This window comes from Trichosurus vulpecula, chromosome 7 (genome assembly GCF_011100635.1).
Source record: "Trichosurus vulpecula isolate mTriVul1 chromosome 7, mTriVul1.pri, whole genome shotgun sequence".
Classification (NCBI taxonomy): domain Eukaryota; kingdom Metazoa; phylum Chordata; class Mammalia; order Diprotodontia; family Phalangeridae; genus Trichosurus; species Trichosurus vulpecula.
This window is the reverse complement of record NC_050579.1, coordinates 266,394,531-266,419,005: the sequence shown is the minus strand read 5'-3', so window position 1 is coordinate 266,419,005 and position 24,475 is coordinate 266,394,531. Positions and strand designations below refer to the sequence as shown.

At 49.9% G+C, this 24,475-nt stretch overlaps 3 protein-coding genes across 8 annotated transcripts; all 3 read left to right on the top strand.

Annotated features, from left to right (window-relative positions):
* The first annotated feature begins 333 nt into the window (after nucleotides 1-333).
* On the top strand, nucleotides 334-7,850 carry MDC1 (mediator of DNA damage checkpoint 1). Of its 5 annotated transcripts, none has more exons than XM_036767422.1 (16): nucleotides 334-526; nucleotides 746-884; nucleotides 1,292-1,678; nucleotides 1,761-1,830; nucleotides 2,048-2,184; nucleotides 2,389-2,567; nucleotides 2,871-2,991; nucleotides 3,100-3,165; nucleotides 3,567-4,277; nucleotides 4,358-4,401; nucleotides 5,521-6,309; nucleotides 6,387-6,509; nucleotides 6,660-6,842; nucleotides 7,063-7,188; nucleotides 7,334-7,444; nucleotides 7,616-7,850. In XM_036767422.1, the coding sequence occupies exons 2-16, from the start codon at nucleotides 749-751 to the stop codon at nucleotides 7,772-7,774; spliced, it is 3,342 nt and encodes a 1,113-aa protein (XP_036623317.1). In that variant the 5' UTR covers nucleotides 334-526; nucleotides 746-748; the 3' UTR covers nucleotides 7,775-7,850. The 5 variants fall into 5 exon arrangements, with proteins under 5 accessions (XP_036623317.1, XP_036623320.1, XP_036623321.1 ...); XM_036767426.1 differs by having other exon boundaries at nucleotides 474-526; nucleotides 3,567-3,959; XM_036767424.1 differs by having other exon boundaries at nucleotides 474-526; nucleotides 3,648-4,277; nucleotides 7,616-7,838.
* Nucleotides 7,851-8,168: 318 nt separating this feature from the next.
* NRM (nurim) lies at nucleotides 8,169-13,077 on the top strand. Its single transcript, XM_036765819.1, has 4 exons — nucleotides 8,169-8,346; nucleotides 9,545-9,741; nucleotides 11,285-11,461; nucleotides 11,903-13,077. Exons 1-4 carry the CDS (start codon nucleotides 8,217-8,219, stop codon nucleotides 12,182-12,184), a joined length of 786 nt encoding a protein of 261 aa, XP_036621714.1. The 5' UTR covers nucleotides 8,169-8,216; the 3' UTR covers nucleotides 12,185-13,077.
* A 690-nt stretch (nucleotides 13,078-13,767) lies between these two features.
* Nucleotides 13,768-24,170, top strand: PPP1R18 (protein phosphatase 1 regulatory subunit 18). 2 transcript variants are annotated; one of them, XM_036769285.1, is made up of 4 exons: nucleotides 13,768-13,876; nucleotides 15,350-17,029; nucleotides 21,815-22,000; nucleotides 23,310-24,170. In XM_036769285.1, the coding sequence occupies exons 1-3, from the start codon at nucleotides 13,868-13,870 to the stop codon at nucleotides 21,995-21,997; spliced, it is 1,872 nt and encodes a 623-aa protein (XP_036625180.1). In that variant the 5' UTR covers nucleotides 13,768-13,867; the 3' UTR covers nucleotides 21,998-22,000; nucleotides 23,310-24,170. The 2 variants fall into 2 exon arrangements, with proteins under 2 accessions (XP_036625180.1, XP_036625179.1); XM_036769284.1 differs by having other exon boundaries at nucleotides 21,790-22,000.
* The last annotated feature ends 305 nt before the right edge of the window (nucleotides 24,171-24,475 follow it).

Genomic DNA, 24,475 nt, shown 5'->3' with positions numbered 1-24,475 from the left:
CCGTTCGGGTGGGAAAGCCTGGGCGGGAGCTATTCGGAGGTTTGCTTCCTGGGATTCCTGGCGCCCCAATCTAACGGTTATAGGTCCGAGGGTCCCGGGCCTCGCTGTAGGATCTCGGGGAATGCGATGGTTTGGGGCCCTCGCTGGGCACCCGGTGCATTGGGGGTCTGGGTGATAAGCAGCCTGGTGGACTTGAGGACCGGGGGCGGGGGGGGGGGAACCTTAATTTACTTCGAGTCGCTCGTCGCCCCGACGCCGTCCAGGGAGAGGGTGTGGCCCAGGTGGGCGGGCGACAGTCCCAGGTTCCACCCCCACCCCGCCCCCCATCCTTCCACCCTGGTCCTCCCTGACTGAGGGTAGGGGTCAACTGCGCATCTCAGGATTTGGGTTGGCGCCCCCCCTTCTTTTTTTTAGAGGTGCAAGGGGTGTTAAAGATGGATCTCAGCTCAAGCCCCTCGTGTTTTTTACAGATGAGGAAATTTAGGACCCAGAGAACTTTAGTGACTTGATCAAGGTCACACAGGTTGTAAGTAGCAGAGCCAGAATTGGATTCCCTTCCCCCACCCCAACCCCCCACGTGTGTCTCCTCCGCCACCTTGGCCTTGTTTGATGCGTTTTCCCGAATGCTCGTTGCCACCCTGGCCCCTCCCCCCACCCCACCCCGGGCGTCCCTCCTGCTGGATTCCTCGACGTCTGACCCGCTGCTGGTGGCGGCGTGTTCTCCCTTCCCCCTCCCCCATCGCAGATAATGGAGGACACACAATTGGTGGAGTGGGAGAACCAGGAGGAGGAGCCCGAGGGTTCTAATGGCTCCCTTCCGCGTTTCGGGCTGGAGCCTGTAGGGCGGCTGCACCTGTTCAGCAGTGTTCGAGGCCCTGAGAAAGGTCAGAGGGGATTGGGTGCTAGGGCGCCCGGGGAGGGGAGGGGCGCGTGGCAGCCTTGACTTTTGTGATCCATAGAGGGGCAGAGAGAAGGGGAGATGTGGAAGGGAAATTCCTCCAGGTTTAATCTGATCCCTCACAGGATAAATTTGGGGAATCGGGCTAAGATCAGTAAGAGGCGGTAAATTAATGACCTCAATGGCCCGTGCTTTTCCGATGTTTCTGGCCCTGCCCTCCCCCCCAATACATTGTGAATTCTGGATCTTTCCTATAGATCGTCCTCTTCTTTTTTTTCCTGAAGAAAAATATAAATGCATGATGAGGGAAGCCAAAGAGAAAACTCACTGAAGACCGGGAATGCGGCAGATCTCTGGCTTTAGAATAATACCTCGTTGAATTTTTGCCCCCAGATTTCCTGCTGTACCCTGGGGAGAATGTGGTTGGCCGCATACCTGGCTGTACGGTGGCTCTGCCTTTTCCATCCATCTCCAAACAGCATGCAGTAATTGAGATTCCAGCCCAAGGCAGGGCACCTATCCTTCGAGATTGTGGGAGCCTCAATCATACCCGCCTTCTGAGACCCCCCAAGCTCCTAAGCCCTGGGGTGGGCCACCAGTTGAGGGACCAAGACTTAGTACTCTTTGCTGACCTGCCTTGCCAATATCACCGTCTGGGTGATCCCCCACTTCCTGGCCCCCGGGGGGCTCTAAGTGTGGAAGAGACACCCAGAGTTCCGGAGATGGGGGGACCCCGATTCCAGGGGACCTTATTGGCTGAAGATTCAGAGGAGGAAGGAGGTAAATTTGAAGTGTCAGGAAGTGGTGGGTAGGTAGAAGAGCCTGGGGAATATGAAATTATGAAGTCCATTCTTCTCCCCAGATTCTCCTTTGGACAGGAGTGTCAAGGTATCCGTCACATATTCCCCCTCAGAAACTGTAGTATCAGAGAGGTGAGTACTGAGGGGCCAGACAACTGACTTTGTAAAGGGAAGTTTACCTGAGGGATGCTTCAGGGAGGGAGAACCCAGGGCGTAATAGCTAGCCCTTAATAATAACTGTCATTTGGGGTGGGAGGGGAAGAGAACTGGAAACTACAGTTTTGGGATGCCTGAGTCCTTTCTTGGGATCTGAATTCAAGTTCTCTCATCTTTCCTCTTTTCCCATTAGTGATGTGGAGGGAGCTTCACCAGGCACCAAGGGCTCTGCACTGCCTCTTACTTTCATTCTGGATAGTGACACAGATGAAGAGGAAGCCCCTCCCCCAATAGAGCCCTCTTTAGCTGCCAGGAGAGGGTCTACTGTAGGTAAGGACTGGAGTGGGAGTGGTGGAGAGAACCATCCCTCAGTTGTGGGGAAGGACAGTGATACAGATGTGGAAAAAAATGAAGGCATCATGGCAGTTCTATCTGAGGCACACCTGAAGGAGAACTTGCCCACTGACGGGAACAGTGATACAGATGTTGATGAGGGCAGTCTCAAAAGAACCTCAGTTGTGGCTCCTTTGATAGGGACTCAACATTCTTCCTTGGAAGATAGCAGTACAGACTTGGAAGAGGAGGGTCTTTCAGTGAGACCAGCTAATGCACACTTGGAAATGTGCCAGCCTGATATGGAGAACAGTGATACAGATATAGAAGAGGATGCTATCCCAGCAGCGCCACCTGTTGTCCATCTGAGGAAAGATCAGGTACCCATAGGTGGGACAAGCAATACAGATATAAAAAAGGAGGGGATCCCAACAGAACTCTGCACAGTACATCTTGAGAAGGGCCAGTACCCTATTGGTGGAGATGGGGACAGTGATACTGATGTGGATGACAATGGTTCTTTGACATATATGAAGAAGAGCCAACTTCCAGCTGAAGAGGACAGTGGGGTAGAGTGGGCTCCAGCTAGTGATGAATTGAAAATGACCACTAAGAAAGGTGAGATCCAGGGTAGGATCATCCCTATAACAAAACTGGAGCAGCACCTATCTCCCTTCCCAAAGGTGAGCACAGTAGAAGCAAGTACTCTAGAGAAGTCAGCCCAGGAAGGAATCCAGAATTCTATAGAACGGGGTAGTGATCCAGTTGTGGAAGGTACTGAAGATTTTCAGAACAAGAGTGATGGTGAGTTTTAATGTCTCCTTCCCTCAATACCCAACTTTCTATAGCAAACAATAAAGCAAAATTAAGTGGCCGGTCCTGAGCCCAATATCTTTTTTGACTCCTTCACAGGTACTTCAGACCTGGATTTACCAGATACTCAGTGCTTTGTAAAAGGAATGAATCAGAATCATGGAGGTGAGACCCACCCTGGAATCAAATACTTGGGTTTCTAATGGGAATAAGAGCTCTGTTATACTGTCCCTAAGGAGGAATAAGATTTGGAATGAGAAGTGCCTCAGGGTTGGGGATAGGGCTGTTGAGGCAGAAGCCTAAATCCAGACTAGATGTTAATGCTCTCTTTCGTTGTACAATGAGTAGTAAGCATTTGAAAGAGGAGCTGTCTTGTTCACCCCAGGATTACGTCTACACTCATAACTTCTAGTTCTTGTGTATCTGGGACCCCCCAAATCTGCAACCATTTCCCTACTCCACTTTGTCTCTTGTTTTACTCAAAAGTCTACAAAACTGGTTTATATATTGATTCTATAACACCTCTCAGTCTGTTTCTCTCCCTTGACTTCCCCAACATGGTCCAGATGAGCCATGGGAAATGTTGGCCACACAGCCATTCTGCTCAGAGCCATCAGGAACTCAGCCCATCAACTCTTGCATTGCAGCTCATGGAGCTTGCCCCTCTCCACCTAAGACAGCCTCAGACCTACAGCCTGGTAGCCCAGAAAAAACAGAGCCCTCAAGGAGTCAAGGCACAGAGAATCCAAACACAGAGAACCAGGGACAAACTATGAAGAGTGACATGGAGAACCAGGTGATAGAGACATCTAGAATAACACCGGAGAGAAAAATGGAAAAGAAAACCTTTAAAAAAAAGACATTGGCAAGTAAGGCAAAGAGATCCAAGAGAAAAAAAGTGAGTCCAGTAGTACAAACAGAGATACCAGAAAGAGGCCAGAGATGTGCATCAAGTACAGGTGAGCAGAATGTTATGACACAGAAAGATGTCAAAAGTTGTAGAGAAACAAAGGCACTAGAGAAGGAAATGGAGAGGCAAACCTCTGAGAAAGACATATTTGAAAGACAAGCACCAGAAAGAAAAACCAAGAGTCTGATGGTAGAAGGGAAGGTGCCCAGAAAAAGGCTGGGAGGAGAGGCAGGGGGACAGACATTAGAAGATTATGACCAGGAGGTCCAGAATCCAGCTCCAGTACCAAAATCTAAAGTTGAGGAAGTTGACCTGCAGGAATTGGCCTCAAACCCCCAAATCCTCGGTGATAGTAGATCTCAGAGAGGTGAGTGACAGGAAATCTATATTTCAGCCCCTATAAAGTTCACAAGAATCCAGCCAAACTCACTTTCTCTTCTTGCCTAGGCCTCGATGATAGCAAAAGTTTGCCTGTTGAGGAAGTACCAACGGTAAGAGCTATTCCTCTTTTCTCCCTACATCTGCTTTAACTGCTACTCATTTCTACAAAATCTTTTATTCTGCCCACCCTGAGTTCCTGATGCTGATGCTCTGCATAGTCCTTTCCCTCATGCCAAACTACTGTTCACTGTCATTTCTGACATTCACATTCTTCTACCTCCTGTGCTGCCCCATTATCTAATTTCCAGTTAGCTGTCTCATTTTCAGAGTGTCATTATTTATAGCTTTCTATTGATCTAAATCTGTCTCAGTCAGGGGCTTTCTTCCTATTTTTATTTTCCTTCTTGCCTTTCCTCATCCTCAGTCCTGCTTCTTTTTGTAGAGCCTGTTGCTGGCCACTGTGGGGGTGGGACACAGGAAAGTCCAGAAGAAGGAATGAATGAACAAAGCATTAAGTGCTTACTACATGTAAAGTGCTCAGCTGAGCTCAGGCTATAAAGAAAAAGGACAGGTTCTGCTCTCAAGGAACTTCCATTCTGGTGGGGGAAGATAGCATATATGGAAGGTTTCAGCTGCAAATCAGGGTGCAGAGGCAAAAAGGCAAAAAAAAAAAAAGGAGTATCTCTTCTTCAATGCCATTTCCACTGACAAAATACTGGTTTTTGACTTCAAACCATTGGACACCAGACTGGAAGCATTGCTGTTCCTAAAGCTCTTGGGTTCTAGGCTCTGGGCAGTTACCATTGGAGTCTGAGGGTAGATGACAAAGTAGCGGTAATGGTTTGACTTGCCTAGCACATGCTGCCTCCCAACTCCCTCAAGGAGTGCCTTGTTACCTCAGCTAGGCTGGCTTGCCTGTCCTGTGGGTGGTGGTAGTTTGTAGTTGGTGGCAATGTCTAGCCTTATCCTAGACAGTGGCTATGAGGGCTAGACCACAAGCTGAACCAGTGATTTGGGGGGTGCTGCCACACAGATGGTCAGTAGTAGTTGCTGATAGTAATAAGGAAGGTGGAGCCCTTCTGTATAAGAATTTTTGATAGTTCTCTCCTTTGAAGAATTGCCAGTTTGATGGGGAAAAGAATACAAAGGGGCAAATGCAAGTTAATATAGTGTAAACTTGAATATATTAATCTTATGTTTCCTTTGATCACTATCCGATTTATGTGCAGGGTGACCAGGATTCCTCAGATATACCTCTTGTAGCATCTAAAGTTCCAGTCCCTGAAGCCCCAGCCCCTTCCTCAAGTCCTAGAATCACCCGGAGCCGAAATCGAAGAACATCAAAACCACTCCATTCTTCTTCCTCTCCAACTTCTCAGGAATCACCTATCTTGAGGACAAGACGAAGCAGGAGGCAGGGGACTCTCCTGGCCCCAAATATTGAGCCTCTCCTCCCTCAGGATTCTAGAGACAAATCAGAGTCTTCTTTTCAGAGCCAGACACAGAAGCCTTTTAGTCCCTCCTCTGCACCAATTGCCCCTGGGGCCCCTGAGCTCCGCCCTCCCATCCCTAAAGACTTGCCTGTAATCCCTAAACCCTGCCTTCAGATTCGTCAAAGCCGGAAACGGGGGGCCACCAGAACTTGTGGGTCTACCACAGTTGTACCAGATCTCCCTGAGCCCCCCACTTCCATTCCAACAGAGTTATCTGAAAACCCTGTGCCCCCACCCAAGGCTCTCCGAAGTCAGAGAGCAAGAGTGGGAGAACATTCTGAGTCACTCACAGCTACCCCAGAGCCCTCCACACCTGAGGCATCTGCCCCTAGAGCTACCAGGAACCAGAGGGTAGGGGCCGTAGGTACGCCTGTCTCCACCCCAGAGGCCAAGCCCAAACTCTCAGGCCAAAAGCGGCCTCTGGCTACCAAGGAGCCATCTCCATGCCCCAAGAAACCCCGGAGAGGTAGGTCCCAGAGACAAGAATCCAGCAAGGAAGAAGATGAGAAGCCAGTGGAAGTTGAGGTAAGGAAGTGAGACAGGGATTAGCTCAGGAGGGTAAGGCTGCACTAAGAACTCATTGGGATCTTTCTTACTCCCAGACTACCATGAGGACCCCTGTGGGGGTTGCAGAACTAGCAGTTCAGGCAAAGGAGGAAGTCAAGGGAACGCCTAGCCGGAGCTTACGGAGAGCTAGACTCAGTCGAGAATCAAGAGTTCCCAAGGTATGGAGAGGAATTGGAAGGAAAGGCGTAGGGTTTTGGAAAGTGGTAGTAAAAGATCCTTTAGAAAGGTGGAAGATACAGGACCTTAAGAGAAGTCAGTAGGGAGGTATAGGCTTGCTGGGTTTCATTGAATGACTTCTTTTCCTACAGGTGCTCTTCACAGGTGTGGTAGATGCACCAGGAGAGCAGGCTGTGCTGGCACTGGGTGGAAGTCTGGCCACTTCGGTGGCAGAAGCCTCCCACCTGGTGACGGATCGAGTTAGACGTACAGTCAAATTCCTATGTGCCCTGGGCCGGGGGATACCCATTTTGTCTCTGGAATGGTTGCACCAGGTGAGAGAGTAGGAGGGATCCAGAACGGTAACAAATACAAATGGCTGAAGATAAAATCACTAACAAATTTACGTACACATAGATATAAATTGAAAGAAAAAATGGGAAGGAGGTATGGTTCCAGGAAGATAAAGGAAGGATTTGGGGGTAAGGGCTAAGGGATAGATGGGCAGAAGAGTCCTGTAGAGGAGTCGAACTGACTCCTCCTCCCTGCCTCCAGTCCCGAAAGGCTGGCCGATTCCTGCCATCTGATGACTTTTTGGTGAATGATCCCGAGCAGGAGAAGAACTTTGGTTTCAGCCTTCGAGAGGCACTGAGCCGTGCTCAGGATCGGGGCCTGCTAGAGGTGAGTGGGACCCTGGTCACACACTTTCCTCATAGGTATGCCCATCTCCCACCCCCACCCCACTGCCTTCCCCTAAGGTTTGTCTTCATTCTCTCTAGAGGTCTCATTTCCCATCACCAATCCTCAGCTGGCCTCTTTCCCTCAGGGCTACGAGATCTATGTGACTCCTGGAGTGCAGCCCCCACCCCCCCAAATGGGAGAGATCATCACATGCTGTGGGGGCACTGCACTTTCTAGCATACCTCGGGCCTATAAGGTATGGATTGAAACTAGGATGTTGGTAGGGGGAGGCAAATGGGAGAACTTGAAGGGGTCAAAGGGTGGGAGGATGCAGGGAGAAGTTTTATACTGGTCATAACATGCACTTGTACTCTGAATCAATTACTTTCCCTCTTTGTTCCTCTGCTCTCCTTATCTCTGTCTTTAGCCCCAGAGATTCGTCATTGCGTGTCCTCAGGACCTCTCAAGATGCTCTGCAGCCATTCGGGCTAAGCTGCCCCTCCTTTCGCCAGAGTTCCTGCTCACTGGTGTGCTGAGGCAGGAAGCCCAGCCAGAAGCATTCCTCCTCTGCACCTCCGAATCTTAGCCCTCCTACCCCGCCATGCAGCCCACACTGTTTAATACACATAAAATAAACTATTTAGAAGAAATGTTTCATGAAAGACTGGTGTGATATAAAGAACTTTTCAAATGGGGAAGGTGACATAAGGGCTTAGGAGGGTTCTTGGGGGATGAAGGAACAAGAGAACCTTTTCAGAAGACCTGGAGAAATACGGAGAACCAGACGAGATTTGCAGGAATATGGGTACCCAACCAAAGTCCTGTGATGTTTTTGTTTGAAACGCTCCCTGAGCCTAAGCTCTGGTCTCATTAAACCGTCCCTAATTACCTCGGCGCGCTGAAGTATCCGTAACAACCGAATTAATAACACAGGCTGTGGGCTGTGGGCTGTGGGCTGGGCCCGGGGCGGGGCTAGTGTAGCGGGAATTCGCAGGCTCCTCCCCGGGCCCGGTACCGCTCCCCCGGCCATGGCCCCTGCGCTGCTCCTGGTCCCTGCGGCCTTGGCCTCCTTCGTTCTGGCCTTTGGCACCGGGGTGGAGTTCGTGTGCTTCACGTCCTTGCACCCGCTGCTCGGGGGCTCCCCGAAGCTGCGGCCAGGTAGGGGGCTCTGGAGCGGGAGCCTCGGAGGAGGGTGCGGGTGGAGGAGGGGGTGGAGCCGACGTGGGACTGAAGGGAGGGAAGGAGGAAGTGTAAAGGGAGGAGGTGGGGAGAAAACAGAAAAATCTGAGGTTAATTCTGGGGAGTTCCTGAAGGCGGAGGATGAAGATTTGGATGGACATTTATGTGGGGAAGAATACTTTGGAGCGAGAAAAAGTATTCAAAAGTGATATAGGCAAATACTTAGGGGGCAGGATGTGATCACATTGACGGAAGGCTCAGGCTAGATGGTTTGCCCCTACGTGGTCACAAAGCTGGCAAGCACCAGAGACAGAATTTGAACTCAAGTCTCTCCTAATGCCTAAATTTGACTTTTTTTTCCACAGGCGGAGCAAAAGCAAATAGATTTGGATTAGGGTTTTTCAGGCCTCTGGGCACAAACACCCTCTTGATCTAAAAAACTTCTCAGAAGCCCCCAAATCCTCTTCTCCCAAAATTTCTTTCAGAAAGGTTCAGCCAACATCTCTTGAAGCTCCTTTTCTATACAGGGTGCTCCCAAAGTCTGGACACATGGGCAAAAATGCATGTTCTCAAGAAATGAAATGAATGAAATTTTCAGCAACATTTTATTTAGTTGGAATATTAACAGATAACATCTTCAATATAATTTCCATCATTTGTGATGCAAAAGTTGATGTGCTTTGCAAGATTCATGTGAACTCGATGCAGTAACCCCACATTACCGCCAATTTTAGCACCTTCACTCTATGCGTTCGATCAAGTGTGTTGCACCTTTTAGCACATTCACTATTATGCATTCAGTCACGTGTGTTGCATCTGTGATTTTCATTGAGTACACCTCCTTTAGCACACCCCAGAAAAAGAAGTCAAGGGGGCTAAGGTCTGTTAATATTCCAATTAAATAAAATGTTACTGAAAAATTTTTCCTGTGTCCAGACTTTAGGGACACCCTGTATATGGCCCTAATTGAATTGCGGGAGATGGGAAATTTCAAAGCCACTTCATGGAAAATGGAGAATAAGAGGGGCACGGTCTAGACAGGTTCTCTGAGAGACATCAGGAATCAGGGAAGCCTGGTCAGCCTCCAGAGGGAAATGGCCTGAGACTCGGAGGAGATATTTAGAATAATAATGCTCTTTCCCTGTCCTTTTGACATCCTATCTCTCTCCATCCTAAGATAGTCGACAGGAATGGCTGACTGCCCTACAGGACCCTGGCATCTTGGCAGCTCTAGCGCAGGACCTGGGGCTGGTGCTGCTGTTCATGGGGCAGCACAGTCTTATGGCAGCAGAACCTGTGAAGACATGGATGACCCAGCACTTCGGGGTCCTGCAGAGGTCGCTCTATGTGGCCTGCACTGCCCTGGCCCTGCAGGTATGGGGGCTAGACAGCTAGGTCCCCAAGACAAGTAGGGTCTGGGGAAAGGAAAGCCTGGGGATGAGGGTGCCAGATGCCTGGGTTCCTGAGTAAACAGAATTAAGAGAGTGAACTGGGAGCATTCAGACTCCTGCACATTCTAATCACTAAATTCTCCAACCTCAGCTCCCACTACTTCCCTACTGTAGACAGACTAGACCCATTGTTTTCCAAACATACCCCCTTCTTTTTTTACTTCCCAATCCCCCCTGCTTGGAATGCCTACCTCCTCCTCTCTTTTCCAAAACCTACACATACTTTAAGGCCTGATTTTCATCCCCCAGTTCCTCTAAGAAGTCTTTACCAATGGCCATAGTTTCAGTGTTGATCCCCTCCCTCTTTTGAACTCCTTTGTCTACTATGACGTTGTCATAGACATTTGTCATATATGAGAGAGATGCCTGATGATTATATGTTGCTTTATTATTTATCTCTAGATACATATTTGTTCTCCTAACCAAATGGTAAGCTCCTCTAGGGCAGTGATCACACATCTTATAAATTCACCAAACATTTATTATCTCCTGTGTGCTTCCACACTGTGCCAGTGATATTTGTAGAGGATTGGCCCACTTAATATATTTCAGTGGTTCCCTACTACCTTTAGGATCAAATAGAAACTTCCCCGTTTAACATTTAGAGCCCCTCTCAGTCTGGTTCCAATCCACCTTTCCAACTCTTATTTTATATTGCTGTCTTTCATACGTTCATGTTTGTCCAGGCTAGCACACGCTCGCTCGCTCTCCCTCCCTCTCTCTCCCGCTCTCGCTCTCGCTCTCTCTCTCTCGGTCTCTCGCGGTCCCTCTCTCACTCTCTCTCTCTCATATACACACGCATACACACACACACACACACACACACACACACACACACTATTCTACCTTCTATCTCTGGACTTTTGCACAAATTTTCCCTTCCCATCCATCCCCACCTCCATGCATTCTCCCCTATGCCTCTTAGAATCTCTTCTTTACTTCAAAGCCCAACTCAAACACCATCTCCTACATGAGAGCAGGGACTTTCATTTTTGCCTGTTTATCCCCAGTGCCTAGGACAGTGCCTGGCACATAGCAGACATATAATAAATGCTGTTGATTGATTGCAAGGTCTGGGATCCAGAGAGGATTTTAGAGTAGCAGTACTATCTTCCCATCCTCTGCTCCCTACTTCTAAGGCCCAAGAAAAATAAATAAAGCATGATCTAGTACTTGTTTGTAATTCCATCACCTAACACAGTATCCTACATATAGTGGATGTCAAAAAAATTTGTTTGTTAATAGCGGGTTGGAAACCTGTCTTGGAGCACCCTGCATGAATTATTAGGAGTGAAAACCATCAGGAAGCTGGAGATGTGTGTGTGTGTGTGTGTGTGTGTGTGAGAGAGAGAGAGAGAGAGAGAGAGAGAGAGAACTGTGAGGGGGGAGCCTTCCTTAACATATTGGATGAATAGGATTCTAAGGGGAGTTGAATCTAGCCACCCCCCCCCATCTGTTCCTTCCAGGTGGTGATGCGTTATTGGGAGCCAGTGCCAGAGGGCCCAGTCCTCTGGGAAGCACAATCAGAGCCCTGGGTAACCTGGGTACCCCTTCTCTGCTTCGTGATGCACATCATAGCTTGGCTTCTCATTTTTAGTATCCTCTTAGTTTTTGACTATCCTGAGCTCATGGGCCTCAAACAGGTAATATTTCCAGTCCCTGGGCCTCCAGCCTTTGGACTTCATTCCTTACTTCTTCCAAGACTTGAATCACCTTCGATCTCCCCGTGCCCTAACCAATCCTCACTGGGTTTTTGCTCCACCCTAACCTTAGTCTACCAGTTACCTTTCTTTTCCCTCCCCTAATGGGGCCATGATACTAAACCCCTCCCCCAAAGTCCAGAAATGATGGTGGCTCCCATAAATTTGTAGCAGAGTCAAGAGCCAAGAATTAGGATCAGAGAGGAGACCTTAGTCCCAAGAATTGGAGGAGGATTAGACTTATATCCTTGGAGATATGGAAGAGACAACCTTGGAAGATGAACAGAATCAGCTTTTCATAAGGAATTAAGGGAGGGAGTAGAATTAGAGGCAAAAGAATATGGTGACTCAATTTCTGATCTCTAATGTCTTTCTATCCCATAGGTATATTACCATGTGCTGGGGCTAGGGGAGCCATTGGCTCTGAAGTCCCCTAGGGCACTGAGACTCTTTGAGCACTTGAGACATCCTGTGTGTGTGGAGCTCCTGACAGTGCTATGGGCTGTGCCCCGACTGGGCCTTGACAGAATCCTCTTGGCTGCACTGCTCACCCTCTACCTGGGCCTGGCACATGGGCTAGACCAGCAAGATTTGCGCTACCTCCGTGCCCAGCTTCAAAGAAAGCTTCAGTTACTTGCTGGGCCTAATGATGTAGATGCTGAGTGAAATCTAGCCCTTAGGATGAAACTGTTGTCCCTAGGCTCTAAAGCCCTGATTGTCCCCCACCCCTACTCCCCATTCAAAGTTCTGTTCCCCAAAATCCAAGAGCTATCCTAGATAATCTGTCTTCTGGATTCCAGGTTCCACTCCTGAATTTGAGGTTTCCACCCCTACTCTAACTTGAGAGGCCACCCCTTGAAACTTGAGGCTGCATGCTTCTGGGTCCTTAGATGCCTCCCCCACCCCAAAACTCTATCTCTCCTGAATTCCCAGCTCTACCTCCTAGACTCCAAATTTCTCTCCCTGTGGACTTCAGGCACGGTTCTCTGGATATGGTATGGAGCTAGCTCTCTGACTTGGAGCCCACACTCAGATTCCAGATTTAGTATCTCTTAATCCAGGATCCCACTCCCCTACCTAAGGATCCCTCAATTCAATCTAGAAAGAGAGATGAGACTTGGGGAGGAGTGAGGATTTTGTGCCCATCCCCCAATGATAGGTAGGCCTCTTTCCGCCTGTTTTCCTCTCCAAATCCCAGGGGAAAGAGGTTGGCCCTGATCAGTCCACTACCACTGATCCCCAAACCCATTCTCAGGGACCTCTCCTTTTCATTTATATCTTTACCCACCCCAGAGTTAGACTGGAACTGAGGTGTTTCTCAGCCTCCAGATGGAAGTACCTTTCCTTAGCTCCCTCTCTCCCATTCCTCCAGGCCCTCCCTTAGTATCCTTGAGGTTCTTTTTAGGATTTCTTCCTCACCACTTAGGCCCTATGTCCTCAGAGCAGATGTTGGGAGGATGGGGCAGGAACATCTTCACTCCCCACCCCAGTGCCTTCATGTTTCCCAGAGAACATGTAAGAAGCTGGCAAATAAATCCAAATACCATGTCTTTTCTTCATACGCCCCTTACGCCCACAAGTATTTATCTCTGATTTGGACTGTTAGTTGGTTCTGGGTCCTTAAAGAATGGAAGGCAGAACTGGAATAGGGAGGGGGGAGAGTAGAGTGGTAGGCCGAAGACCAACTGTCTCAGCAGCTACCGAGTAGGTGGTGGGGACGAAGGGTGAAAAGAAAGCAAATGCTTGCAGCAACTCCAGCGGCCACTATGCTGTAGCCATCCCCCAAGGTCCCGCCCTCTACCTTCTTGAGGATACCTCAACCTCCAAGCTTCAGGAACGGGACATAGTTCCTTTGCCACTAGCGGTCCGGCCTGCCAACACCTGGACTATCCCAGAGCCGGGTGGACTGCTGCCCAGTCCCTAACCAAATCAAAGCCAAGCATCCACGAAGCAATCTCCACCGATCCCGCCGACTCGGATCCCAGATCCGCTCCATCCCCCAATCACTTTGAACCGCCACTCCCAGCCCGGCCTTAAAGACCAGCGACCCTACAACGATTCAGCTCCGAGAGCTGGGAAGGGAGGAGGGGCAGGAGACGGGCTGGGCAGGACGGCTCTCAGCAGCTGCAGCTTCCTCCCTGGGTCCCCCCAGGGGCCTGAGTCACGGGCCACCGCCCAGGACCGGGGCTTTGGGAGGGGGAAAGAGGAGGGCGGAAAGATTGGGGTGGGGGTGGAGAATCACTGGACAAGTTGGGTGGAAAGGACACCTGGGTCCCGCCGGGCAGAACGGCCGAAGGAGGGCGAGGCAGCTGGAGGCTGAGGACCGGGATTCTTGGGTCCCAGAGAAGAATGAGAGCGGTGAGCTAGGGGCTGCGCGTCGAGAGCGCTTCCCAAAGAATAGCTAGCTAGGGGTCCTGGGAGAGGGAGGCCCCGCCCCTTGCAGGGAGTTCCGCCTCTCGCCCCCTTCTCTCTCCCCATTGTCCTCAGACAAAGCGGTCGCCGCCCCCAGCCCGGCCCCCCTTGGTTTGGGTCTGTCTCTCCTCCTCCCTCGTTCCCTCCTTCCTCCCTTCTCCCTCCCATCTCCAACTCTCCCTCGCTCCCTCTTCCTCTTCCTTCTTCCCCTCTCCAGACGCTTTCTCGACCTCGCACCCCCTCCCTCCCCCCGAGGGACCCCGCCGTACGTGAGTTGGGAGGGAGGGGGGGTTCAGACTTAGAGTAAAGGTGTCCCCTGCCTCATCACCTCCGGCCTCCACCCTTTCTCCCTCCACTCCTTCCTCAGACTGGGCGATTTTCTTTGTGTAGCGACTGGCCGTAGGAGTAGGGTGCCAGAGTGACTAGGGACCGCAACATCTCGGTTCCAGGGTTAGAGCGACAGCGGGATCTGAGGGTGAGGGGTGGGGAGGACGCCTAGGTCCCTGACTGAGGGGAAGAGGGCTGGAGAGCGGAGCTGGACATCTGGGTCCCAGGACTGGCATGAGGATTATAGGAGAGGGGGAGGAGTGGACATCTGGGTTCTGAGAAGGGGTTGGGTGCCTGGACTCCCGGTTTCCGAAAGTCCCCGGGTGCTGTCTTTTCCCAGACCCGCCCCAAGAGGCGGGGTGCGTGGGCCGGGGGGTGGGGGTGGTCCGGGACAGGAGGGGCGTGGCTGGTGAGAGGTTGGAGGGGAAGCAAGAGTCCGCTAGGGGCCACGCTGTGACTGGCAGGTCTGCTACACAGTTCCCTCCTCCCCTCTCTCCTTATCCCCTTCCTACCCTTTTCCCTACCCCTTTGGTACACCCTTACCTCTCCCCTTTTCCGTATCCATTCCCCCTCCCCCAACACCATGGCTTTGCCTTTTCACCCCACACGCCAGGAGTTCCCCTAACCTCCCTACCTCCCCCTTTAGCCACCCCACTTGGTTCCTTCCCCTGGTTCTTCTCCAAGCTGTCTTCTTTTTTCTCTTCTCTCATCTGAAATATTCTGTCACCCTCCACCATACCCCAATATTCTCTCTTGGGTTTTTTCTCGCTTCCTCCCAGCAGTCTTCCCCTCCACTATATCTCAGTCTCTTCCCTCCCCCTACATTTCTTATGTTCAGTTCCTCAGTCTTTCCTCCAATCTCTCCCTTTCTTTCCATTCTTCCCTAGCAGTTTTCTCCCCTTTCCTAGGCTCCCCATCTTTCCCTCCTCCCCAGGGGTTATCTCTTCCTTTCTTCTTGCTTCTATTCCCACACAAACTCTACACCACGTTTCCTCTCCCTCTCTGCCCCACCGGTACTGTCGTTCTCCAGCTCTCCCGCTTCTTTCTTCCCCTTGACAACACTCCCTCACTGCTCCATCTCCTCCCCTCCAGTTCTCTTGCCCCACTGGGACCATGGCTACTGTCCCAGATTGGAAGCTACAACTACTAGCCAGGCGAAGACAAGAGGAGGCTGCCGTTCGAGGCCGGGAGCAGGCTGAGAAGGATCGACTGGCCCAGATGCCAGCCTGGAAACGGGGGCTATTGGAGAGACGCCGTGCCAAGCTAGGAGTGCCAGTGGGGGAACCAGGTCCTGGGAATGAGGCTCCAGATGCAGCACCTCCTGAACCTGAGGAGCCTGTTGTCCTTCTGGAGGCCATCGGACCTGTCCACCAGAATCGCTTCATCCGCCAAGAGCGCCAAGAGCTGAAGCAGCAGCAGCAGCAGCAGCAAAGTGCCGAAGAGCAGCTCACTGATCGGAGGCCACCTGAGGGTCGAGGACATGTTTCAGGGAGAGTGGAAGCCCGAGAGCAGAGAGTCAGCGCAGCAGAGGCTCAGGAACAGAGTCTGGTGGGAAGAGAGTCAAGAGAGCAGAGGCTGAGCCTGGGGGAGTCTGTAGATAGGAAGCTGGGGCTAGCAGAAGTTCAAGAGCAGAGCCTTAGGCCTGCAGAGGCCTTGGAATGGAGATTAAGCCCCAGGGAGACTGAGGAGAGGAGCTCTGGACTATCAGAATCACGGAAATGGAAGAAAAGCCCCGGGGAAGATCGAGAACGAAATGTGAATGCAATAGAACCTCGAGAACAGACTTCTGGGGGATCTGAAACAGGAGAATGTAGACTGAGCTCAGCAGACCATGGAGAGCATGGAGAACAGAGGCTGGGGTTGACAGAGATACATAAATGGAGGATGAATTCCAGAGAAGTCTTCGAACAGAGTCCAGAGCTATTGGAGGCTCGAGAGTGGAGGTTAAACCCAGGAGAAGAAAGCAAAGGGAGATCAGGGGAATTGAGGACGGAACAGAGACTAATGCAGAGACAAACCAGGGAGAACTCAGGACTTTTAGAGACACAAAGATGTAGGTTAAGTCCTGGTGAGTTTCGAGAACGAAGCCCAGGGGTAATGGAGGCAACAGAAATGAGGCTGAATCCAGGAGAGGATGCAGACAAGAGTTCTAGACAGATGGAAGTACGGAAATGGAGACTGAACTCTGGGAAGGCTCGAGAATGGAGCCCTGGGAGATCAGAGGCTCGCGAGCAGAAGACAGTGCATTCAGATTCTGGAGATCAGAAGTTGCTGTTGCCTGGACCAAAGGCTGAAGAAGGGAGGACAGGGGCTGCTGTAGAGGAAGCTGGGGATGGAGGCAGGATGGTGAGCTCCCTTAGAAGCCACTACCCTGTAACCTCCCCCCCACCACCTGAGGAAGTTGGGACCAAAGGCTCAGGGCCTCAGGAAGAGGAAGCAGCAGAACCTCAGCCCCCACCACCACCCTCAGTATCTCCCCTACCCCCTGCCCCACCAACTCCTCAGCCCCCAGGGGACCCGCTGATGAGTCGCTTGTTCTATGGGGTGAAACCTGGGCCTGGGGTAGGGGCCCCCCGCCGTAGTGGACACACCTTCACAGTTAACCCTAGGCGTTCTGGGCCCCCTGCAGCCCCTGCCCCACCTGAACCCCAGGTCCCTGGCCCTGGGAAGAAGCGGTACCCCACTGCTGAGGAGATACTGGTGCTTGGGGGCTACCTCCGTCTCAGCCGAAGCTGCCTCGCCAAGGGGTCCCCTGAGAGACACCATAAACAGGTAGGGAAGTCTAGCCTGGCCCCTTTGAGCTCCAGTTCACCAGCTTTCTCTGGGCCCCTTACTTTGTGTCTTTTTCTCTATGTCCTCTCTCCTTACATTTCACTGTCTGGACCCACTTCCTCTTTTATCCCCTTTTCCAGTCATCTTTCCCTAGGGAAAATGCTCTCATGGTCTCTCTCCTTTAGTCTGTCTCTGTCTCTGGGTGTGTCTCTTTTTCTCTCCCTTCCCTTAGGCACTGGATTCTTCCTGGCCTCTTTTCCTCTGTTTGGTAGGGTACCTATGTATGGGCTTCTGCTCATTTCTCTCCACTCAGGGGGAAGAGAGGAGCTGCTGACCTCACCAGACAGGAAAAGGTGGGCTAAATTACGCCTTTAATCCAGATGGGAAACAGTAAAAGAAAATTACATTTTAGGGAAAGAAAGTAATAGAAAGAAGTTTGGGGGATAATTTTCCCAGGAATGGGAAATTAGTATCCTAGAAGAGAAGGGAGACTGATTGAGGTCTTGATTGAGGTCTTCTTACTCCTGGAGAGAAAAGTAGAAGAGGAAAAGGAATTGTTTGGGTTGGGGATAGAGGCCAGTGTTATGGAGAAGAGCAAAAAGAGCACAGTGAAAGCAGAGGAAAGAGAATGTTTCAGAGAATGCCCTTGAACCCTAAATCTGCCCCCGGGGTGAGACAGAGACACAGTGGCTGCTTGAAGCCGATGACCCTTGGGTTGTACATGCCAGCTGTGCCCCAGCCACAGACAGTAGTTCTCTTTTCTCTTGAGGACAAGAAGAGCCTTCTCCAAAATACTCCCCTTACTCTCCCCTCCCTCCTTCCCTGGGGTTTCCCTTTCTTCCCAGATCTGGCTCAGGAGCTGGTTTTCCTTTCTGTGGCTTTTCACTCTGGCCTCTCCCTCCCTCTAGGGTGGAAAATATCAGAAGTAAGCCAAAGAGTGAAGCTGAGAAGACAGGGGTTGGGGAGTGGAGACTGGTTGGAGGATGCCATAGTCATCACCAGAGAGTTTTGGGAGCCCTGCCTTCCCTTTCCCACCCTCTTTCACTGAAGGGCATGCCCTGGGGTGGGAGGTAAAAATAGTTTGGCTCCAGCAGAAAGGACTTCAGTAAAGACTTTCAGAGAGTGGAGAAAAACTAGGTCGGAATTGGGGGAGTAGGGTCAGCAGAAGCACCTCTTTCCTTCTTGGTAAGAGTTATCCTTCCATCGTACCCCTTCTCTCCTCTCCCCCCAGCCCAACATGGAAGGTCACTTCCTCAACCCAGACCAACCAATTTCTTTCCTAAGAGACAGTCACAGAATCATAGAATGTTAAAGCTGAAAGATACTTTAGAAAACATCTCTCACAGATGATACAACTGAATATCTCTAGGATAAGAAATGTTCCAGAATCAGCGATTTCCACCAGTTTTTTTTTTAATTTCCCAGTTTTGTCCTTCGTAGTATCATGATCTCTCCTGCTATGACCCTTGTTTTTTCTTGTTATAATAATCTCCCATTTACATGTTGCTCTTTGATTTATAAACTCCTTTCTCCACAACACTATGAGGAAGTAAAGCATTATTCCCCATTTAACAGATTTAAAGATTTAAATCTGAAATTTTAAAAGGTTAAATGGCTTGCCTAAGATTACAGTTACTAAATGGGAAAACAGTCTCTCAATGGCAATGAGAAATATCCCTTTGGAAAGAGGAAGATCATCTGATTGGGTTCAGATCATCTTTCCAACACCACAACTCCCTTAGGAAGTTCAGTCTCAGCTCTTCTGACTATGGAGGTCCTTTCGTTGGTTGTTGAGCTAGGAGATAGATTGGGGGATGAGCTCTTTGGGTGCTGGAAGGGGAGGAAATGCTCTGCTAAGTGGAAGAAATAACTTCACATAAAGTTTTCAGGTGAAGTTATGAAGAAATATCACCTGCCAAGATTTTGAGGGTGCAGATAAGAGTAGGGAATTGGTGTCTAGACAAGGAATGGTAACAGCGGTGAAGAAAGAGACTGCTGCCCTCACAATTCTGGGCATATCAGAGACTAAGCAAAACCTCAAGGAGCTCAGCTCCAAGTGGCGCTCCTCTTCTGACTAGGGTGTTTCTTTACAGAAGTCCTTTGTCCTGTTGTAGCTAACATTGTTCCAGCTTAGACGTAGGTGGTGTTGGGGAAAGCTAACATTTTATATAGAATTTTACAATCCACAGAGCTTTTTCCTCATAGCAATCATGGGAGGTAGACGGTCCAAGTCTAAGTTTAGAGATAAGTAAACTGAGGTTCACAGAGCCTCTGCCATTAAGTGATTTGCCCGCAAGGTCAGAGAGGAAATGGCAGACCCAAAACTAGAACCCAGGTTTTTTAAGTCCAAATCTAGTGTTCTTCCTACTAGGTTTCCACAGCTGGTTGGAACAGCAGAGCTTGGGTTCCTGAGGGGAACTGGCAAGTGGATGGGAGGGGCAAAAAAGCTGATGGAGGTAGTGGGGGGGACACATGCCTAGGTCCTGGTGTAGGGGAGCAGTGAATATATCATCCAAACAGGAAGGCTAGGGCGGGAACCGGAAGTCTAGTGGGGCCGAGTGTGGTGGGGGTGTATGGACATGGGGGGCTGGGCTGCATGCCCAGGCCCTGCTCTGCCGCTACTCAGGATGTGGTGAGAGAAGAAGGAAGCAGGGTCTAAGAGGAGTGGGGGGAAGGGAGAAAGAAGCTTTCTTACAAAGGGTGGAACTCAGACATCTAGCTCCTTAGCCCTCTTGTTCTCTGGATCCCTTCCTCTTCACCACCCCTTCCCCCCAGAAGATCCTGCTGTCTTCAAAGACTGAATAATCCTGTCTCCCAGCCCCCATAGTAACTAAAGGATGGACTCCAACCTCCAAGTCTCCCCCCTCCCCCCATGCTTTCCCTAAACAACTCCCACTGACCTCCAGCTGATTCTAACAAATTCATCCTCCCCATCATCCAGATATAAATCTCAGCCTCAACAATCCAGTCCACTCCCAGGGACTGGAAACCCCATCCCCTCTTCCCAGAGTACCCTTGGCTCAGTGAAGACGCCCCGCCTATCCCCTCACCAGGCCCCCTTGTGACCTTATATAGCTGGTGGGAGAGGAGAGAGTGAGTCACCCCCAGAGCCACTGTGCATTCCTGAGCAACCCAGTCAGAGACGATGGGGGCTGGGGGAGAACTAATTCGAGAAGGGAAGAGTTATGAATTTTGGATAAATAAAAGGATGTTTGACTTCACAAAGAGGATAACAAATTTACATACAGAATGCCTAACCCTAAAGATGATATAGTCAGAAAATATAAATGGATTTAAATGGAGTTTGGACAACCTTTCGATGGACAGATCCATAATTGTCCAGCAAAGGAAGCAAGAATATACTTATGGTTTGCCTTGAGGGGGGATGATTGTGGCCTCCCACAGCATGGCCATTAGACCGTGGGTATGATTTAATAGACAGGATCTGATCTCCCTGTTTGCTTCTAAGACCCTGTTCATAAGATTTACAGTTGAAAGGGTCCTTAGTAATCATCTGGTCTGATTCCCCTCTTTTGCATATGAGGAAACTGAAGCCCAAAAAAAGGAAGTGACTTGCCCAGGGTCACAGAAGTAGTAAGTGGCAGAGTCAGGATTCAAACCCAGGCCCTCTGACTCTTAATCTAGTGCTCTTCCAAATTCCCCCCATCCTCAGCCCCTAATATGTAGTCCCCAACAATATTCCTCTTTATAGGTCCCCCTCTTCTCAAGAACACCTAAGATGTCTAAGTTGCCAGGCCTCACTGTTTTCCCAAATTGATTCCTTGGGGAGACTAGAGATGGTTTCCCCTGTTTTGCCCCCTTAATCTCTATGGCCTTCAGCATAAATCCCTCCCTCTCCCTGGCTCAGAGCTTCTTATGGTGGGAGGGGGAGGGGTAGAGTTGGGAAGCTCAGCCTTTAATAACTGGGATTTAGTTTGCACATGTGCTGGTTTGTTTAGTGACGTTTTCTATCTCTGGGTCTGCTCATCTACCCACTCTGCTTGTCCAAACCTCTTCCCCCACCCCCCACCTGTAGGCTCTCCAGTCTGGTGTTCTCTGACCCCTGTGTTAGTCACGGGTCCTCTTGGAGCAACCTAAGGTTACTGGCCTGTTTTTTAATCTTTGCCCCTTTATGTTTAGGGAAGGTCTCTCCCTCCTATGTTCTTCTCAAAACTCAGGACATCCTACCTCTCCACAACCTATCATTGATCCTTCGCTCTTCACCTAGGAAAGGAGAACCCAATACCTGACTCCCTTAAGTCCTGTAGCTTGTAGGGAGAACCATTATAGGCTAGTGGAACGAGTGACTTTGGTCACAGGTTCATGTATTTGGTACTGGAAGGGAACTCAAGGGTGATCTAGTCCAACTGCTTCATTTTGTAGATAAGGAAAGTGAGGTCTTTTAAGCAACTTGCCCAAGGTTATAACAGATTGTAAATGGAAGAACCAGTATGCCCAGACTCCAAATACAGAATTTGTAACACAATCCCAATGTGTTTGGAAAGGGCCTGGACACCAAAAGAAGGGAAAATATGGGACCGGAAGGCCAAAAACCAAGGTTCTTCCTGGGAAGGGGAAAGGCACATGGTTGTATTAAGGGGTAGGGGTGAAGGGAGAGAAATTTGATGTGGTGAGGTCCAGGCCCAGCCAACTAAATCCATCATCTGTCCTATGCCGGCCTCTCCCATCTCCCCCCCTGTTTATTTATACTGGGTCTCCTAGCTTTACTTTCTTCTCTCCCTTTCCTTCTGCCTTCTTAGCTCAAAATTTCTTTTAATGAGTCAGCCCTGGAGACCACCTATCAGTACCCTTCTGAAAGTTCTGTGCTGGAGGAGATGGGCCCTGAGCCTGAGGCCCCAAGTGCTCCTGGTCCCTCCCCATCCCTGCCAGATGAAGAGGAGGATGAGGAGGAGTTGCTGCTACTACAAAGGGAGCTTCGGGGAGGACTGCAGACCAAGGCCCTGCTAGTGGGTAAGTTGCCCCTACCCGGTGACTATTATCAAGCTTGTCTAGGCTGCCATCTGGTGTCTGTTGTGAGAAAGGCTGCTCAGAATGTCAGGGGATTTTAGGTGGGGGAGGTTGGGAGGAAGAGTGATTGATGCCTGGAGTCCTGGGGCAAACCTGGCATTTTTAGAGCTAGGCTGGGACCTAGAAGTAAAATGCAATAGAGTGGTGGGAGTTCCCTGAGGCAGGGACTGTTTTAGTAAATGCCTAGGGTTCTTAACCTGGGATCTATAAACAGATTTCAGGCCTTGAATCTGGATGGGGAAAAAAATCATGGCCTCTAACCTGGTGGGGGCTGGAGCAGAATCAGACAGAGAAGGCTAGAGACAGGAGAGTCAGGAGAGTCAGGACACAAACAGAAGTTTAATTAGTTTCAGAGTGAGGAAAACAACACCTGTAGGCAGAAGCCCCCTTTCCTAAGAAGCAGGGCTTACGTGCTAGACTAAAGGCAAGGCTTATACACATCGTGGGCCAGACCATGACATAATCATTTCTAGCTCTTGAGTTACTGTTCCCATGGGCCCTGTAGGAACAGTATTGTCTCAAGTTTGGGGCATTGTGCCCACTCTGTGGAGCACAGAACCAGAATTCTGTGATGGGAACAGGAGTGCTGTGCCTGCAAAGGAACAGGGATTGTGAATACATGATTGATGACCCTGGGAAATAGGGGGAGCTAAATCCCTCAGTGAACACCTGGTGCTGTTCCACAGTACATTTTGCCAGAGGGTGAGATCATTCCAGGGTGCAAAGGATTATTGTTATGCCAAACTCAGGGCACAGACTGCTTGCTAGGTCTTAGCTCTGAAAAACAGGTATCTCCCAAATGGCATTAGCATTTTATTCAGTTATGTATGTTGTTAACATTATGATGAAAAGGGGTCCGATTGACAAAGAAGTCCCTCAGTCTATAATAAATCAATCAAGAAACATTATTAAGCATCTACTATGATGGTACAAAAAATGCTAAGAACCTTTGTCTAGTACAGTGATTAGCACATAGCAGGTACCTTGATAAATGCTTGTTGACTGATAGAGACAGAATGTCAGAGCTGAAAAGAGAATTCAGAGGTCATTTTAATTTAAGTCTTTTGTTTTGTGACTCATCCGTAGTCACACAGCTAGTTAGTGGCAAAGTCAAGATTAGAATTTTGCTTTCTTGCTTTCCAGTTCAGTGCCATTCCCTCCCCCCCAGAAAGTGGCTAAGAGGCTGGTGGGAGAGGAGGTGGGGCAAGACACAAAAATCATTCTGTTTTTGCTTATTCTTGCACCCCCACAGATGAGTCCTGCCGCCGGTGACCTTTCCAACTGGGAGGGCAAGAACTCCTTCCCACTCCTGAGTGCTGAAGATCAATCTTCCATCCTTCCTCGCAGCTGCTGTGCTGACAGACCCCATAAAATGAGTTGTCAGGAAGGAGAAATCCCATGCACTTCTCCACCTCACCTTTCTTGTGCTGTGGTGGGGGGGAGCCCATCTCTGCCCTCTAACTCATGATCTTAGGTTCAGACGGTGTCGTAGACATTTTCAGTGAAAGGAGAGAGTCTTTGGCTCAGTGTCTCCTGGGAGTCAAAGAACCCAAACCCCCTAGGGAAGGGGGCAAAGCCTACTGAGTCATGAGAAGGTAGAACTTTCCTTCTGACTGAATAGCACTCTGTCCATTGCTAACCCCACCGTGCCAACACCCCACCCTACCCCAAGGTTGGTAAGTGCAGGCCACCCTGCCTTGAGAAGTCCTGCCCTCATTCCCTCTGTTTGTTTACAGGTGCATCCATCCCTTCTGGGGGTTAAAGATGTACTTTTTCTCTGCCTGGGTCTCCACCCACTTATGTTTACAGCTTCCACTGTCCCAAGCCTCACTCAGCCAAAGTCCCAGGTTTACAAACCACACCTGCCATGGTTATATTACCACAACTCAGCCAGTGGGTGGTCCTCTCCCTTGCCTTTGACTGTTTGGAGCTTGGCTTTCTTCTTGAATGTCTACCTTCCCTAACCCTGCCTTGTTCAGTATTATTTTGGTCTTCCAAAAGGAGGAGGGGTGACCTCAATCTTTTCCTCCCTTGTAGTTAATTCTTATGTTTCTTCCAGTGACCTGGAATTAAACTGAAGAGGACTCGAGGGTCCTAATGAGGTCCTACCTTACATCTCCTTGTCTGTGGTCTTTTTTTTTTTGCCTTGTTTAATTTTCCATAATAAAATGGAAGCCTCTCTGGCTACCTCTTTCATTCTTCTAGTGAGGAGTCTATGGGGTGGGAAGCATGGAACTGACCAGATTTTCATGCTCTGGAGGAAGGGAAGGGCATTCCCTGTTCTAGGGAACAGACTGAACTCTCTTCTTTAGCTTTATTGGTTGTAAGCAGAGGAAGAGACTTCAGTGCAGAGGAAACAGCTTTGGGGGGAAAAAATCAAGCAAGAAGAACTGAAAAGATGGAGAAGTGGACCTGATA